The sequence below is a fragment of the Lampris incognitus genome, chromosome 3 (genome assembly GCF_029633865.1).
Source record: "Lampris incognitus isolate fLamInc1 chromosome 3, fLamInc1.hap2, whole genome shotgun sequence".
Taxonomy (NCBI): Eukaryota; Metazoa; Chordata; class Actinopteri; order Lampriformes; family Lampridae; genus Lampris; species Lampris incognitus.
In genome coordinates, this window is record NC_079213.1 from 36379507 (window position 1) to 36397625 (window position 18119).

Here is an 18119-nt window from a genome sequence, read left to right on the forward strand (position 1 = left end):
CACCTGCAAGAAGCTTCACGGGAAGACAGAACACCAACAAATGGCAGATCTGCCTGCCGAGCGTCTCCAAGTAGCCCCTCCGTTCACCTATGTCAGTGTGGATGTCTTCGGACCATGGGACGTTACCTCACGTCGTACCAGGGGAGGACACGCCAACAGCAAAAGATAGGCTGTTGTGTTCTCATGCATGTGCACAAGAGCCGTGCACATCGAAGTAATAGAGACTTTGAGTGCCAGCAGTTTTGTTAATGACATGAGAATGTTCTTTGCCATCAGAGGCCCAGCGAAACAAATATGCTCAGACCAAGGCACTAACTTCATCGGCGCCTGCAGAGAACTAAAGATGGATAAACCAAGCTCCAGCTAGAGACTGTGGAGAAGTATCTCCAGGAGCACAACTGTACCTGGGTATTCAATCCACTCCACTCTTCTCACATGGGGGGCACATGGGAGGGCATGATTGGAATCGCCCGTCGCATCCTCAACTGTATGCTCCTTCCAAGGTGGATCATCGTGTCTCACACACGAAGTGCTGACTACCTTCATGGCTGAGGTTACTGCAGTCATGAATGCTAGACCCCTCTTCCCAGTGTCCTCAGACCCAGAGTCTCCGCTCATACTTACTCCAGCTATGCGCTTGACCCAGAAGACATGCCTTTCCCCTCCCCCTCCTGGTGACTTCGGGTCAGGAGATCTTTTCAAGGAAGAATTGGAAACAGGTTCAGAGTCTAGCAGACATCTTTTGCAGAAGGTGGCGAAAGGAGTATCTCCACACACTTCAAAGCCATCGCAAGTGGCAGGACAAGAGGCCAATCCTCCAAGTAGGAGACATTGTCCTACTGAAGGACAGTCAGGCCAAAAGAAACCAGTGGCCTATGGCTATGGTTGTGAAAACGCTTCCAAGTCAGAGCAGGATGGTGAGGAAAGTATACATCAGAGTCGTCAAAGAAGACACCCAGAAAGTATTCTCCCACCCAGTCTCCGAAGTGGTCCTATTGCTTTCTACAGAAGACTGATAAGTAGTTTGGGGTTTATTTGGGCTCTTTAAAAGACCCCAGGCGGGGAGTGTTCTGGATTCTGTTAGTCATTGTTTAAGTTGAGACCCTTATTCTGTCGAAGGCCTTTTATTTTGAAGTACTTCCTTCATGACCAGCAAATTGTAATCAGGAAGTGTTATACAGTTTTACCAGCGCATTGTGTGTGCTGCAAAAAGTTATCCGCCATCCTTGATTCTTAAGTCTTGATACACGCAATGTTTGTAAGTATTTCAGTTTATGTGGCCTATATTTACTACAGCATTACAAAGTCTATCCCATTCATTTTTTGTTTTATCTGTAGTATGTTATGCCGTGTTGGTTTGTGCTAGTTTGCTATGTGTTAGCATGTTACCTTTTGCTAGTTGTATGCTACGTTATACCTATCTGTATATTGGCTAGTCTACAGCTCTTATTTCGTGCACTGAGGCACTCCTATTTGTACTTTTGATATGTCTTATGTGTTCATTTTGTGTACTTACTTTGTAGTACCTTCAGTTTTGTAACTGCGGTGTTATATTGTGTTTGTATATTTCAGTTTCACCTTTTGTCAAGTAAACATCACAAACTTCATGCCGCCTCCTGAAATGATTGATTGCCGAAGAGTTTAGCTGACTGGATAGTTGGGTTATTGCTCAGATCCTCCAAGACCAGTACAATAATGTTGTCACTTACCTCTGGGCTGTCACACTATAGTGACGTCAGCAGCAGACACATTAACTCAATACCTGTTTGTGATTATTGTTTACACACACAACCTCTTCTCATCCTCAAAACGGGTAAACATGTTTATTTTAATAGCTTTCCTGGTAGACATTAAGTTTCTCTGTAAAATTCAACGGTGTACTTGTATTTTGCCATCACCACAATGTCATTTTTCTAACCCAAAGTTTGGACACAACTCTTTGTACAGCGGGTCTTCTATGTCACTCAGGTGTGCTGGAAACATAAGCCCACAAGGTGTGTCTTCATGAAACACAATGAGCAGGCTTCCACACCAAGCCACTCCCTCGACTTCCTTGTCTGGCGTTCAACAGATACTACTAACGACTAACGACTAATTATATTTTGCAACTTTTTTCTTTTAAAAACCAGTGGGAATAAGCATTAATCATTAATCATCTTGTAATTTAAAATGGCCTGCCAAAATGAGTTATGCTTCATCCTCAAAGAAGAGACCTAACTCTTGGTCCTAGCATCATCACTTGCTAGCCTTGCAGCCCTGCTGTTGTCGTCTGGGTCAAAGTGACCCACAACAATGTTTAACAGCAGACAAGAGACCCTAAATGATCGGTTTCCAACCTGAAATGTGACGACTTTTCCTAGAGGGACCCCGACAATAGAAACAGTGAAACGTTGTTTTTGTTCACATTTCCATGAAAGCTGAACACCACTAGGGTACTATGATTGTGCTTGACCCTATGACAAAAATTGCTTTCTGCATATTTCTGCTACTTTCTCGGGCTATACAAGTGCTATCTCTTGCTAAAATGTTAATTTTTACACCTATGCAGTATTTTAAGCAATAATAATAACAACAATAATAATAAAATAATAATTATAAAAATAACAATATAGTAATAAAATAATAAATAAAAATAGTAAACTAACAACAAAATAATAATAAATAACAACAAAAATAATAATAATAATAAATAATAATATAAACCTCTACTTTAGTACAGAAAACAAGTATGACAGGTGTGTTGTAATAAAAACGAGTGGTGTCCACTGGTAAACTGCAGTCTTTTTGCAATGTGAAGAGGGAAAACCCAGATAGTCACCGGGTTTGTGATGAATGACAGCTTGTTTCTTCGTGCAAAATAGATTTGGGTTTAAAATGACATCAACTTGCTTTAATTTAGAGGTTTAATGAAGGCGGGTCATAAATGCGCCTTAAGACGAGGGCCGTGTACACAATGTGTGGACAACACGAGAGTTAGAGCTCCAGGAGCCATTGTTTATAGCTGGATACCATCTACTAAATAGAAACTGTGTATAGACGAGGCCATCATGTGAGCAAAGCCTTTACTCAGCAGTCAGTGTAAAGAGCAACAGACCGGCTGGTCAGTAGATTAACAGAGCAGACATAACTAACAGAAATGTACAACTAATATTACCAACTTTCCCCTCCCGTATTAAAAAGCTTGGGTTACAAACCTTCCCCATGTGCACTAAATTACTGTTTTCAGTCAGTTTTTCAACCAGTTTGAGTGCAGCTCTTTTCATCCACCCAACAGGTCTGTGATGTCAGCACGCTGAGGTAAGCGGACAATTATTATTGAAGTTGAGCCTTGCGCGATGAGGGTGATGCAACATCACTTTATGGGCTTTATCACTTAGAAAACGTGCAGTTTTGATGCACAATGCGATGGATGTCTCAAGTGTGGAGGGTGTGTGAAGCTGGCATGCTCCCTACACCAAGTCCTGCACAGTGGTTACCAGAGAACTGAATGTTCATTCCTCCACCATAAACAGCCTCCAACGTCATTTGGCAGTACATCCAACTGGCCTCAAGAGGTGAGGTACTGGCAGGCATAAACTACAAGTGCACAAACGCACTTCATCTGTGGCAGGTTCGACACTGATGGTGAAAAGTGTGTGGTTCTGAAGCATATGGTCATGTCCGACCCCATGTAGCACAGATCTGAAAACTACTGGGAGCTGAAAGCAGACCAGATTTTCTAAGGGATGCATGCTGACCAGACAGGTCACCAGCTGAGCGTGTTTGAGATGCCATGGATTGTGTGTGAATGTAGATTCGAGTTCCTTCCAATATTCACAAAGTTTAACAGCTGATTGATCAACAACCCCTTCAACTCACTTAGAGGGGCTGGAAAATACAATTCACACCAGAATATCTTGACGCATGCTCAAAAATCCAGGTAAGAAAATCAAACGTTCAATCAGTTTATCTGCATACCAGATAAGTGTCATCATCATCTAAGTGACCTCTCCAGTCTCAGCTGAATGCAGGTGTCTCACCCTTATAAACAATACAGTGACTGCAGGTACCCCACCCTTATAAACAATAGTGACTGCAGGTACCCCACCCTTATAAACAATACAGTGACTGCAGGTGTCCACACCCTTATAAACAATACAGTGACTGCAGGTACCCCACCCTTATAAACAATACAGTGGCATAACGACCCAAACCAACAACCAGTTTCATATGCAGACATGGGCGTGACCATCACCTAGAGTTACGATGGCCGTGTCTACTATTCACACAGGACTGGGAAATAGCTGCAATTACAGCATTGTTAGGGCCCAGACACACCGAACCGACTAGCGGCGATGAAGGCCGACTGTTGCGTTGCCTCACGTCGCCTGCTGTCTGGGCCCAAAAGGTAGCACTTGAACACACCGCAAAGACGACAGCCGACGGCCCTGGTTCGCTAGCTTAACACTGATTCGCTGAGCTGAACAGCCAATCAGAGTGATCTCTCTCGCCGACACGCTCCGCCGATTCAACATGCTGAATCAGCCGAAAAGCTGCCGACAGGGGTCCGACAAGTGCCGACGGTGCAGGACACACGGCAAAAACTAGGGTCATAGACGCTCACCGACAGCCTGACATTGGCCGACGGGTGTGTCAGGGCCCTAAGATGGTGACATATGTACTCCCAGTCCCCCCCCCCCCCTTGGTTCAGGGATGGTTGTTCCGTCTTAACCAAGATGGCCTCTTTAACTCCGCGTTAGGCCCTGTCTCAGGCCCAGGGGTGGGTGGGCTAAGAGTACATATGTCACCATCTTACAATGCTGTGGGGACACCTGCAGTCACTGTATTGTTTATAAGGGTGGGGGTACCTGCAGTCACTGTATTGTTTATAAGGGTGGGGTACCTGCAGTCACTATATTGTTTATAAGAGTGGGGTACCTGCAGTCACTGTATTGTTTATAAGGGTGCAGACAGCAGCAGTCACTGTATTGTTTATAAGGGTGGGGTACCTGCAGTCACTGTATTGTTTATAAGGGTGGGGACACCTGCAGTCACTGTATTGTTTATAAGGGTGGGGATACCTGCAGTCACTGTATTGTTTATAAGGGTGGGGACACCTGCAGTCACTGCATTGTTTATAAGGTTGCAGGCACCTGCAGTCACTGTATTGTTTATAAGGGTGGGGACACCTGCAGTCACTGTATTGTTTATACGGGTGGGGGCACCTGCAGTCACTGTATTGTTTATAAGGGTGGGGACACCTGCAGTCACTGTATTGTTTATAAGGGTGGGGATACCTGCAGTCCCTGTATTGTTTATAAGGGTGGGGACACCTGAAGTCACTGTATTGTTTATAAGGGCGGGGACACCTGCAGTCACTGTATTGTTTATAAGGGTGGGGATACCTGCGGTCACTGTATTGTTTATAAGGGTGGGGATACCTGCAGTCACTGTATTGTTTATAAGGGTGGGGATACCTGCGGTCACTGTATTGTTTATAAGGGTGGAGGTACCTGCAGTCACTGTACTGTTTATAAGGGTGGGGTACCTGCAGTCACTGTATTGTTTATAAGGGTAGGGACACCTGAAGTCGCTGTATTGTTTATAAGGGTGGGGATTCCTGCAGTCACTGTATTGTTTATAAGGGTGGGGACACCTGCAGTCACTGTATTTTTTATAAGGGTGGGGACACCTGAAGTCACTGTATTGTTTATAAGGGTGGGGACACCTGCAGTCTCTGTAATGTTTATAAGGGTGGGGGATACCTGCAGTCACTGTATTGTTTATAAGGGTGGGGTAACTGCAATCAGTTTAGGGCCCTGACACACCAGGCCGACGGTCGGCCAATGTCGGGCTGTCGGTGAGCGTCTGTGACCCTAGTTTTTGCGGTGTGTCCTGCACCATCGGCACTTGTCCGCCCCGTCGGCAGCTTTTTGGCCGATTCAGCCTGTTGAATCAGCGGAGCCCATCGGTGAGCAAGATCACTCTGATTGGCTGTTCAGTTCAGCGGATCAGTGCTGAGCTAGTGAATCAGGACCGCCGGCTGTAGTCTTTGCAGTGTATTGAAGTGCTATTTGTTGGCCCAAGCGGCAGGTGACGTAACAGTCGGCCTTCATCGCCGCTAGTCGGTTTGGTGTGTCTGGGCCCTAAACTGAAGATGTCATTTAGTTAAGTGATGAAACGTATCTGTCAGATGAGCTGATTCAACCTCTGATTCACACCAGAATATGTACCGCCTTCTCATTCATAACCTGCTTTTGAAGTTTATTTGTGTATTTATTTATATAGATTTTTTTCACAGTTTTTCTCCCCAACTGTATGCGGCCAATTACCCAACTCTTCTGAGCCATCCCGGTCGCTGCTCCACCCCTCTGCTGATCCAGGGAGGGCTGCAGACTACCACATGCCTCCTCCCATAGATGTGGAGTCACCAGCCGCTTCTCTTCACCTGACAGTGAGGAGTTTCACCAGGGGGGCGTAGTGCATGGGAGGATCACACTATTCCCCCAGTTCTCCCTCCCCCCCGAACAGGTGCCCTAACCAACCAGAGGAGGCGCTAGTGCAGGGGCCAGGACACATACCCACATCCGGCTTCCCACCCACAGACACAGCCAATTGTGTCTGTAGGGACGCCCGACCAAGCCAGAGGTAACACGGGGATTCGAACCGAGATCCCCTTGTTGGTAGGCAACGGAACAGACCGCTACGCTGCCTGCACACCCCTTATTTTTAAGGTTACAGGTTGAAAAATAAATGTAGAACTGTACACTCATTTCCTGCATGCCCAGTAAATTCATATATGAACTTGTTTTGACTAAGCTATGACCTATGTCCTTTAAGTTGGTAAAACCCTCATTATGTTTGACGGTGAGTTTATTTTTTTTCCAGTGCATGTGGTGAAGGCCTACAGAAAAGACAGCTGATCAACAGACGCTTCACTTATCGCAGAGGACATCAACTGTCACAGCAGCACCAAGCTTGACTGACTTTATTACTCAAAGTGAAAATGGGACAACTGCTCACCCCTCAGCTGGGTCCAGGGCCAGGGCGCGGGGACTGTCCAGGTCCTTCCAAACCAACACCTGTCTGTGCTGACCGTCCAGCTTCGCCACCTCGATGCGGTTGGTGCCGGTGTCAGCCCAGTACAGATTCTTGCCCAGCCAGTCAACAGCCATGCCCTCTGGGTAGTCCAGGCCAAACTCCACCACATGTTCCAGGGCACTGCCATTCATGAACGCCCGACTGATGGTCTGTAGGAGCAGAGGGGACCAGAACATTTGTGTCATTGTTAAGTCCATTCAGAGAAGGGTCTTTAAACAAGCACACTTGTGTTTTTCCAACTTAACCAGATAGTTCTCATGTAAAAAGGAAAAAACAGAAGTAACTCCATGAAGAAGCTACAGAACATTATCACCACACAAGCTCCGGCCAAAACACAGAACCCTTTTCAGGCCAGATAGGTTTTTATGAAAACTACACACCATTTGAGCTGACCATTTGAGGGGGTGGGGAAGGGGTGGAGTGGGGGTGAGAAGAGGGGGGGGGGTCGGCTCATTTATGCAGAAATGATTGGGGGTTTTAAGGCGGAGCAAGAATATTTAGCACCTTGAAGGTCAGGAGCAAGGTCTTGTTTAACAACTGATGGGGAGCCGGTGGAGCATTTGTGGAGTAAGCCCACTCTGTTAGGGAGCGTGGATCTCTCTAAAATGTTATGAATATTTTTTGTAATGTGCATATTGATGTGGACCTTCTGAGCACATCCAGAAATGACTAAGTGGCCTCAACTGTCACATCATTTCTTGTACGACTGACCCAGATGCTTCAGAGGTTGCCACATTAATCAACGCCAAAATCATGGAATTGAATGCTTTTGTTTTTTAATTAGGTTTGTAATCAAAACCGTGTCTCACCCGAATTAATTCATGATGGCTTGTCTTCTGCTACCAACTCCAGAAGACACTGAGAACAGCTTTCCAGCCGTGTGTCCGCCTCCAGGCGTACCGACTCCAGCCTCGCTGTGCATTACGCTGAACCTCACAACACGCCGGGAGGTTCATTAGATTACTGACCTAAAGCAGCAGAACTGACCAGACTTCTTGCTTCAGAGTGACAAGATGGGCTGTGACTGGTTCTGACTCAAGCCCTCTAAACGTGGTCTGCTATAGCAGAGCACAGAATGCTTTAACTGACTAACATGGACGGACTACTCAACACAGCAATGAGTGATAAAGGAATAAATAAAAAGCTAGTTTAAGGAACGTATATGACAGTTTCGCTTCCAGTGTGGGAAGATGGCGGTGCAAATTCACATTTGCGGTGGCCTCACCCAGTACCATCCATGCAGTCTTTGTCCACGTCTAAGCTTTGTCTTCATTTGACGGCTGGGAGAGCTGGCGCTGGACCGGCTGCGAGAGCTTGGTCTGCTGCGTCCTGTGGGCCCAGGGACCACGGCCCTGCCTGGAGCTGCAACCGTGGAGGAAACACCGAGGGCAGTCTGAAGGGACGCAGAAGTGTGTGTGTGTGTGTGTGTGTGTGTGTGTGTGTGTGTGTGTGTGTGTGTGTGTGGGGGGCGGGGGGGGGGTAAGCTAGCTAGCCCATGCAGATCAGCAGTTCCGACAGTCATCCTGGCTGGTGTTCGTTCCCTTGGACAGTGATGCTTTGTTTAGTTTGGATATGTGTGTTAGTTTGGATATATGTGTTGTTGTAGTTTTTGGATGTGTTTTTGTCTTTGTGTTGTACTGCTGTGAGCTGGGGGAAACGGCATTTTGTGTTCCTGATTTCTGAGTTAAGATGTGCCTCTGCTCCCTACCTCCCCTTCTGAAGCGTCAACTGGATGACAGTTTGTATGGCGGCTTCGAAGCTCAAAAAGGTGACCTGGGACAACCAGAATTCCTTGACAATTCAGCGGAAAGCTTTAATAAATGCTAAGAGAGAGGACAACAGCAGATACCGCCGTCTACTCCTCTCCAGTTACCCCAAGACTACACCTCTCCAGTTGCCCCAAGACAACTCCTCTCCAGTTACCCCAAGACAACACCGCACTGCACTTATTCACTCATTTTTACAGAAATATTACAAACTCGAGCACATCCCCAGCTCTCGCAGACAGGTTTGTGGGTTTCTCATTAGTAGAAAAATCAATGTGAGGCGGGAAACAAAAGACCACCTCACCCAGTCTGTCCGCTACGTCCAACTGCACTCCACATGAGGAGGCTCCTTCAAAATAATTATCACCCTTAGCTAAAACAACAGAGCTGGCTTGCAATCTATGCCTCTGGAAAAAAAAGGGGAAAAAAAACACACGAAGGAAAGGGTGGAGATGAGGGGAAAAACAAAATAGGGGGCGGGGGTGGGGGATTCAGCCATCAATTATTTTCAAGCTGGCGTCTCACGGGAGCCCATTATTGAGCCATGCTGTGGGCGGTAAGCCAACCAGGAGGAGCTAGTGAGTTTGCACACACACGCCAACAAGCACAGTATTCCTCTCTTTCCCTCACACACACACACACACACACACACACACACACACACACACACACACACACACACACACACACACACACAGTGAACTGATCGCCCCACTACCCCTCTGTTTTACCTTGAGTGTTATGTCGGTCCAGTAGATGCGGTTGTCTGTAACGTCGAAGTCCAGTGCAGAGGCCTCCTTGACGCCTGTGAGCGGGATGGCCACATTGTTGTTGTTGGTCTCCAGGGATATGCGGCGGATGTCCGTGTGGCGGGAGAAGAGCAGGAAGGCCTCCGGGACGATGCAGGTGCTCATGTCGGCGATGAGCTCCAAGCCGATGGGGCAGGCACACTGCACCCCTTGGGGTTTGTACAGGCACAGGTGGCTGCAGCCGCCATTGTTCTCCATGCAGGGATTGGTGCCTGGGAGGAGGAGAAAACAGAGGGGAGTCAAAAGGGGAAGAGGCGAAGGAGGAAAAATTTCCCTCTCTTAATCATTTCAGAAGCAACGAAGAAGAATGGGGGTGTACAACTAGATGCAGCCCCATTGAGTTGAGCTGAAGTGCTGAAATATTTATGTGCCATTATCCCCATTTCCCAGCAAGCACCAGTCGTTACGTCTATCACCAGACAGTCACTCCTACATTAAAATTCAGGAGCTATAGTATGGGCACAGAAAGGGCTACAAGACTGCATGGAAATTCACCTCCTCCTACTTCAAGGGTTCCTGGACCGTGCAGTGCACTCTTCCTTTCCTCCTCAGGAGCCATCATTATAAAAAACAATCTAAATATGTGTTACCGTTAATCAGTTTCAGTAACCACCAACACAGTCTTCATATCTAACCCAGACATGCTCGGTCTCACACGGTCTAAGTTGCGTCAGTGGACGGAGAAGGCAGACTCATTTGGGTGATTTGTGGGATGCTCGGCTTACCGAAGGTGTCATGTACATAGGTGGCCTTGAGTCCCATCAGGTCGGGTAGCTGGTCGATGATAAACTCGCGCTCTGCGGTGCGCTTGTGTACACGCTCGATGCTCCGCCGCTGCCAGTCTGTCCAGTAGATGTAGTCTCCCAGCAGCGTGAAGCCAAAGATGTGAGGCAGCTTGTCCTCCACCAGGATCCTGCGCCCGGTCCCGTCCATGTTGATCACCTGAGAGATGGAGGCGGAGTCAGAGGTGGAGCAGGAGGTCAGGGTTACGTGGAGAGCGCTGGTTTCCACGCTCAGCATGCATTCTAGTGACAGGCCCCCAGCGCTCACTCACGACTTCATGACAGCAGTGCATGTTGGGAGTCCCATCACCCTTGCCCTGCTTTAAGAGGCGATGCAGCCAACAGACCATGACGCTGCTATGATAACTGAGTTTGAATTTTAACACCTACACTAGAAGTCATTCCATATTTTGAAATAATACGGTGAATTATTCACCTTTCTCACCCCCCCCCCCCAATTCCTTTCTTCCTCTTCCTGACATTTCTTTCTAGTCAGGAAGTGTAAATTATTAGGAGGGGTGGAACACAACGGCAGAACTGCACCTACCACCTCTTCGCCCCTCGCAATGAGCGTGTTTACATGCAGACTAATGAGTGCATCACAGACCGGTAAATGCTGGTTGTTCAGTGTGGTGGTATGCCGTCTGCCTCAAGATATGAAGACTTAACTGCTTGACAGTCTTTCCTGTGTCAGGTCTCTGACACCACAGCATTCTGGGATGTTTGTTTTATTCAAACAAGCCGTTCACAGTGTTTGGCGACCACTCACATGCACACCTTCACAACCCGAGAGAACGCTTAAGAAGCTGGGTGAATGTGCTACTCAATCAAAACATTGAGCAAGGGGCGCCCGGGCGGCGTAGTGATCTATTCACTTGCCTACCAACATGAGGATCACCGGTTTGAATCCCCGTGCTACCTCCGGCTTGGTGGGGCGTCCCTATAGACACAATTGGCCGTGTCTGCGGGTGGGAAGCCGGATGTGGGTATGTGTCCTGGTCGCTGCACTAGCGCCTCCTCTGGTCGGTCGGGGCGCCTGTTTGGGGGGAATGGGAACTGGAGGAATAGCGTGATCCTCCCACGCTCTACGTCTCCCTGGTGAAACTCCTCACTGTCAGGTGAAAAGAAGCGGCTGGTGACTCCACATGTATGGGAGGAGGCATGTGGTAGTCTGCAGCCCTCCCCGGACCAGCAGAGGAGGTGGAGCAGTGATCGGGACGGCTCGGAAGAGTGGGGTAATTGGCCAAGTACAATTTGGGAGAAAACGGGCAGGGGGGGAAAAAAGATTGAGCAAAAAAAAAAAAATCTTGGTGACTTAATTCTTTTAAGTTTATTCCACTTTTTACCTTACCCTGAAAAAGAGAACCAGACTGAGGTATATGACAGTTGTCCAAGTTGGAGTAATGCCTGTGGTTTTCCAGGTTATTAGTCTACATAAATACTCACTTTGTAGAACAGGTTACTCTCTGTAATCAGAGTATTGGTTTCCATGTAAACATACTCATTAAAAAAATTCTGCCAGTGAGTCTGATGAATAATCCTTCATGAGCCGGTTTCAAATTGTGAGCAAATGACCTCGTCTAACCTTAGTGTGAACACGGGGTCATGTGGACCATTAGTCTAGCTCGAGAGTGTGTACTCCGGGTTTGAGAGATGGACAAATGGACCAGAAGTCATTCAACAAAGACCAAAAAAAAAAGAAGAAAGGGGGGGGGGGCTGGTTGGCGTGGCGGTCTATTTTGTTGCCTACCAACACAGGGATCACCGATTCGAATCCCCTTGTTACCTCCGGCTTGGTCGGGCGTCCCTACAGACACAATTGGCCGTGTATGCGGGTGGGAAACCGGATGCAGGTATGTGTCCTGGTCGCTGCACTAGCGCCTCTTCTGGTCGGTCTGGGTGCCTGTTTGGGGGGGGAGGGGGAACTGGGGGTAAAAGCGTGATCCTCCCCCGCGCTACGTCCCCCTAGTGAAACTCCTCACTGTCAGGTGAAAAGAAGTGTCTGGTGACTCCACATTTTTGGGAGGAGGCATGTGGTAGTCTGCAGCCCTCCCCGGATCGGCAGATGGGGTGGAGCAGCGACCAGGTCGGCTCAGAAGAGTGGGGTAATTGGCCGAATACAATTGACAATTGGGGAGAAAAAGGGGGAAAAGTAAAAAAACTAAAAAATTTCTTTTAAAAAGTAGAACAATAAAAAAAAACCCAGTGTAAACTACAGAAACTGCTGACAAAAAAAACTACCGACTAAAAAGCTGGTGTAAACTACAGGCTCTTCTCAACTGTTTGTGCACAAGTGAAGTGAAAGGAGAAGACACAAGTTAGTGAAAGGAGAAGACAAGTTAGTGAAAGGAGAAGACAAGTTAGTGAAAGGAGAAGACAAGTTAGTGAAAGGAGAAGACAAGTTGTGAAAGGAGAAGACAAGTTAGTGAAAGGAGAAGACAAGTTGTGAAAGGAGAAGACAAGTTGTGAAAGGAGAAGACAACTTAGTGAAAGGAGAAGACACAGAATATTTTACTGGGCAACAAATTCAGCAGTCAAAAGTCCATAATTTTTGAAAACGGTTGTAAAAATAAGAGGAGACAATACTTTAATTATAGTCTGGTTTTGCATCATGTAAAAGTACCTGGGGGCTTTGTCAACGACTGCAGCTCTCTTAACAGGCTGCCGTTGTTCCCCAAGTTATGGTCACAACCATATCCAAAATTACAAATCTAAATGACAAAGCTGGCATGTGGGCTGTTCCTTCTTTCTAAAGTCTCACCGGGGCTGCTGAGAAACTCCAGCATGCAGCTCTTACAGTGAAACACTGCTGAAGAGTGTAGAACTTAGTCAAATGAGCAGAAGAAGACACAGCTTCTTCCCTCGGTTGTAGCAGCCAGCAGCTCTCCCTGAGCGGGGTGGTGGGGATCGGAACGGGCTGGCTTCTTGTCAGACGACTCGTGACGTCAGCAGAAGCTGATTGAGTTTCCACATTGTGCCTCGCTCGCTGTGGATGGGAGGGAGCATGCGGAGCCTTGGCGACCTGGCAGCATCTCCCAATGCCGCTAATTAGAAGCAACAGCCGGAGCAAACAAACAACGGCACATATGGCTGCCACATTTCCTCTTATTCCCATCCAGCAACTTTGACATCTTACTTCTCCGAGGCTGTAGGAGGGAGAAAGGTTCTCCATTTATCAGGCCGGGTAACATCTGCAGCACATCTCAACGTGCTAAGGAAACTACTGTCACCCAAATGATAGTCCAGGCTGGTTTACTTCAATCGTGAAACACAAAAGGATCCACTGGAGAGGTGGAGTGATAAGCAGCAGTGAGGTTAGATCCCTGCCCTGCTAGCTAGGCACACAGGTGGAAAGCAAATACAGGATCAAGAAGTACTGGCATTAACCAAAACAAATACTGTACCAAGAAGTACTGGCATTATCCAAAACAAATACCTGTACCAGGAAGTACTGGCATTAACCAAAACAAATACTCTACCAAGAAGTACTGTCATTACCAAAACAAATACTGTACCAAGAAGTACTGGCATTAACCAAAATAAATACTGTACCAGGAAGTACTGGCATTAACCAAAAAAGATACTCAACCAAGAAGTACTGCCATTAACCAAAACAAATACTGCACCAACAAGTACTGGCATTAACCAAACAAATACTGCACCAACAAGTACTGGCATTAACAAAAACAAATACTGCACCAAGAAGTACTGGCGTTAACCAAAACAAACTCCAAGAAAACTTTAGATTCCATCCTATCTAGCATCTTTAATAACCAAAATGAAATCACTTCCTGGTCAGTGCGCTTCGAGGTTCCACGCTGTCTATTGGCTGACGCAACAGCCAATCAGGACCACTTCTGTGCCTACACCCCGTTGAATCTAGCATCAATCTTTTGTGCAAATGACCAAAGGCACGTGTACTGTTCGGCTCTGTAGTGTTCAGCTTTGTAGTGTTCAGCTCTGTAGTGTTCAGCTCTGTACGGCTCAGCTCTGTAATGCTCAGCTCTGTACTGTTCAGCTTTGTACTGCTCAGCTCTGTACTGTTCAGCTCTGTACTGCTCAGTTCTGTAGTGTTCAGCTCTGTACTGTTCAGCTCTGTAGTGCTCAGCTCTGTACTGTTCAGCTCTGTAGTGCTCAGCTCTGTACTGTTCAGCTTTGTACTGCTCAGCTCTGTACTGTTCAGCTCTGTAGTGCTCAGCTCTGTAGTGTTCAGCTCTTTATAATTCAGCTCTGTAGTGCTCAGCTCTGTACTGTTCAGCTCTGTACTGTTCAGCTCTCTAGTGTTCAGCTCTGTACAGTTCAGCTCTGTACTGCTCAGCTCTGTAGTGCTCAGCTCTGTAGTGTTCAGCTCTGTACTGTTCAGCTCTCTAGTGTTCAGCTCTGTACAGTTCAGCTGTGGCCCAACCTGTCCTGGTGATCTGTTCATGTTGACAAAACAGGACAGGTACACAACCTCAGCATCACTTTCACAACACAGTCATACAAACCTGAACAAAAGATACAAGCTTGGGAAAAGATATCTTTTTTTGTGTTGTTTTTTGGCGATTTCCCCCCTTTTTCCTTCCCAGTTGCACTTGCTCAATTACCCCGCTCTTCTGAGCCGTCCCAGTCGTTGCAGCCCTCCATCCGGGGGGGGTTGCAGCAGACTACCACATGCCTCCTCCAATACATGTGGAGTGACCAGCCGCTTCTTTTCACCTGACAGTGAGGAGTTTCACCAGGGGGATGTAGTGCGTGGGAGGATCACACTATTCTCCCCAGTTCCCCCTCCCACCCCGCACAGGTGCCCCGACCGACCAGAGGGGACGCTAGTGCAGCGACCAGCACACATACCCACATCCAGTTTCCCACCCTCAGACATGGCAAAAATGGTGTCTGCGGGGACGCTCAATCAGGCTGGAGGTAACATGGGAATTTGAACTGGTGATCCCCATGCTGGTAGGCAACGGAATAGACCCCCACACTACCTGGATGCCCTATCTTTTGCAATATCTTTCAGAAAGTTTGGTAAATTCATGTCACTTTGCACAAATCTTCAGCTAGACTAAATTTTTAGATGATCAGACCCAAACTTGCAGATGCATAAATACCCCAGCACGTCCATACGCTGGGCATGAATACCCCAGCACGTCCATACGCTGGGCATGAATACCCCAGCACGTCCATACGCTGGGCATGAATACCCCAGCACGTCCATATGCTGGGCATGAATACCCCAGCACGTCCATACGCTGGGCATGAATACCCCAGCACGTCCATACGCTGGGCATGAATACCCCAGCACGTCCATATGCTGGGCATGAATACCCCAGCACGTCCATACGCTGGGCATGAATACCCCAGCACGTCCATACGCTGGGCAAGAATACCTCAGCACGTCCATATGCTGGGCATGAATACCCCAACACATCAACACGCTGGGCATGAATACCCCAGCATGTCCATACGCTGGGCATGAATACCCCAGCATGTCCATATGCTGGGCATGAATACCCCAGCACGTCCACACGCTGGGCATGAATACCCCAGCACGTCCACACGCTGGGCATGAATACCCCAGCACGTCCACACGCTGGGCATGAATACCCCAGCACGTCCATACGCTGGGCATGAATACCCCAGCACGTCCATACGCTGGGCATGAATACCCCAGCACGTCCATACGCTGGGCATGAATACCCCAGCACGTCCATACGCTGGGCATGAATACCCCAGCACGTCAACACGCTGGGCATGAATACCCCAGCACGTCCATACGCTGGGCATGAATACCCCAGCACGTCAACACGCTGGGCATGAATACCCCAGCACGTCCATACGCTAGGCATGAATACCCCAGCACGTCCATACGCTGGGCATGAATACCCCAGCACGTCCATACGCTGGGCATGAATACCCCAGCACGTCAACACGCTGGGCATGAATACCCCAGCATGTCCATACGCTGGGCATGAATACCTCAGCACGTCCATATTCTGGGCATGAATACCTCAGCATGTCCATATGCTGGGCATGAATACCCCAGCACGTCAACACGCTGGGCATGAATACCCCAGCACGTCAACACGCTGGGCATGAATACCCCAGCACGTCAACACGCTGGGCATGAATACCCCAGCACGTCAACACGCTGGGCATGAATACCCCAGCACATCTATATGCTGGGCATGAATACCCCAGCACATGAAAACGCTGGGCATGAATACCCCAGCGTGTCCATATGTTGGGCAACAAGTCGGAGCTCAGTTGAAATGAGATTCAATGTTTTAATATATTTTAAACTGCAATATTTTAAAATCACAAGGACGATGAGGAATTCTATAAAAAAAAAAAAAAGAGGAACAGTGGGTCCAGTAATTGGTGATGAATTCGTTGTCCATTATCAGAGAGTACTGGGTTTTTAGAGCATTCTATTTGACCTGCACAGAGCAGCGCTGCACGGCCTGCAACTATTCTTCTGCACATACACACACAATATATAAATACAATATAAAGTTTCCATCTTCTGCACGATGGCCTCAGCCAAAAGGTCTCTGCTGGTTTGGCAGTTGTGACCACAGTGTGGTGTGGGTTTCAAATTCTGGGGCTATTCTAAACAGAGGAGACCACAGCTGGAGTGGAGGCCGCAATCGGAACCAGATGTGGGATCTCACCGCAAAACCCAGTTCATCTTAAAACCCAAGTGAGCCCCCCCCCCCCCTGCGATCCCCACGCCAACCCCCCACCCCAACTTTTCTGGGACACAATAACCTCACACATTTTGCGAGCAGGGGGTGGGATGGGACGGGGCGTGGCGTGGCGGTGAGACGGTGCCACTCCACAAAGGAAAACCAGCGAAATACATAAAGCAGGACACCATGATGTGCATGAGGATGCTAATTCCAGAGTCAAGCGAGGAAGGATCAGTGTCGGCCTGCAGAAAAGAGCCAGAGAAAAGAAAAGGGCTGTTCTGAAGAAGTCATGTCCATGTGTAAGGCAAGTGCAAGTTGGACACATGTGAAGTGTTTTCATGTCAGGGTGAAGTGGTAAGTCATACCCCCTGCACACATTACATCTGTACCGAATCCTGCTGGTCAACAGGACCCTAATTTTGTCGCTGGCTAAACTGTCAACACCCCTTAAAGTGCCGACATTTAATGGTCACGTTTCTGAGAAGGGGGCGGCTTTGATGTGGGCCCGAGAAGATGATGTGGGCCTCGCAGCCTGGGCCCAGAGCCGGGGAAAACTAAACAAGTCCCTGAATGACTGACAAGCTTCAGAACCAGCAGGCAGGGCAGCAAATGCTCGCATACCAAGTTCCTAACAATATCCATACACACACACACACACACACACACACACATATATACTATATAAAATATATATATATATATATATATATATATATATACATATATCCCCTCCGAGAATCACCACCTTAACGTGGTGGAGGGGCTTGTGTGTCCCGGTGATCCTGGGAGCTGTGTTGTCGGGGGCAATAGTCCCTGGTAGGGTCTCCCAAGGCAAATTGGTCCCAGGGGAGGAGCCAGACTAAGAGCAATTCCCAAGAAACCTGATGAAATTACACCAGCAGAATTACAGCACCTCGCCTGGAAAAGGGAAACCGGGGCCCCTCATGGAGCCAGACCTGGGGAGGGAACTCGCTGGCGAGCGTCTGGTGGCCGGGCCTTGGCCCAAGGGGC

The 18119-nt window shown here is 48.0% G+C and overlaps 1 protein-coding gene across 1 annotated transcript in view; it reads right to left on the reverse strand.

The window, feature by feature from the left end:
- lrp6 (low density lipoprotein receptor-related protein 6) overlaps positions 1 to 18119 on the reverse strand; it is a 115782-nt gene that overhangs the window by 24112 nt on the left and 73551 nt on the right. Inside the window, exons 8-10 of the mRNA XM_056276283.1 lie at positions 10381 to 10597; positions 9578 to 9867; positions 7003 to 7229 (exon numbers count right to left, since the gene is read on the reverse strand). Coding sequence (XP_056132258.1) covers positions 7003 to 7229; positions 9578 to 9867; positions 10381 to 10597 — 734 coding nt within the window. The remainder of the gene's footprint in view (positions 1 to 7002; positions 7230 to 9577; positions 9868 to 10380; positions 10598 to 18119) is intronic.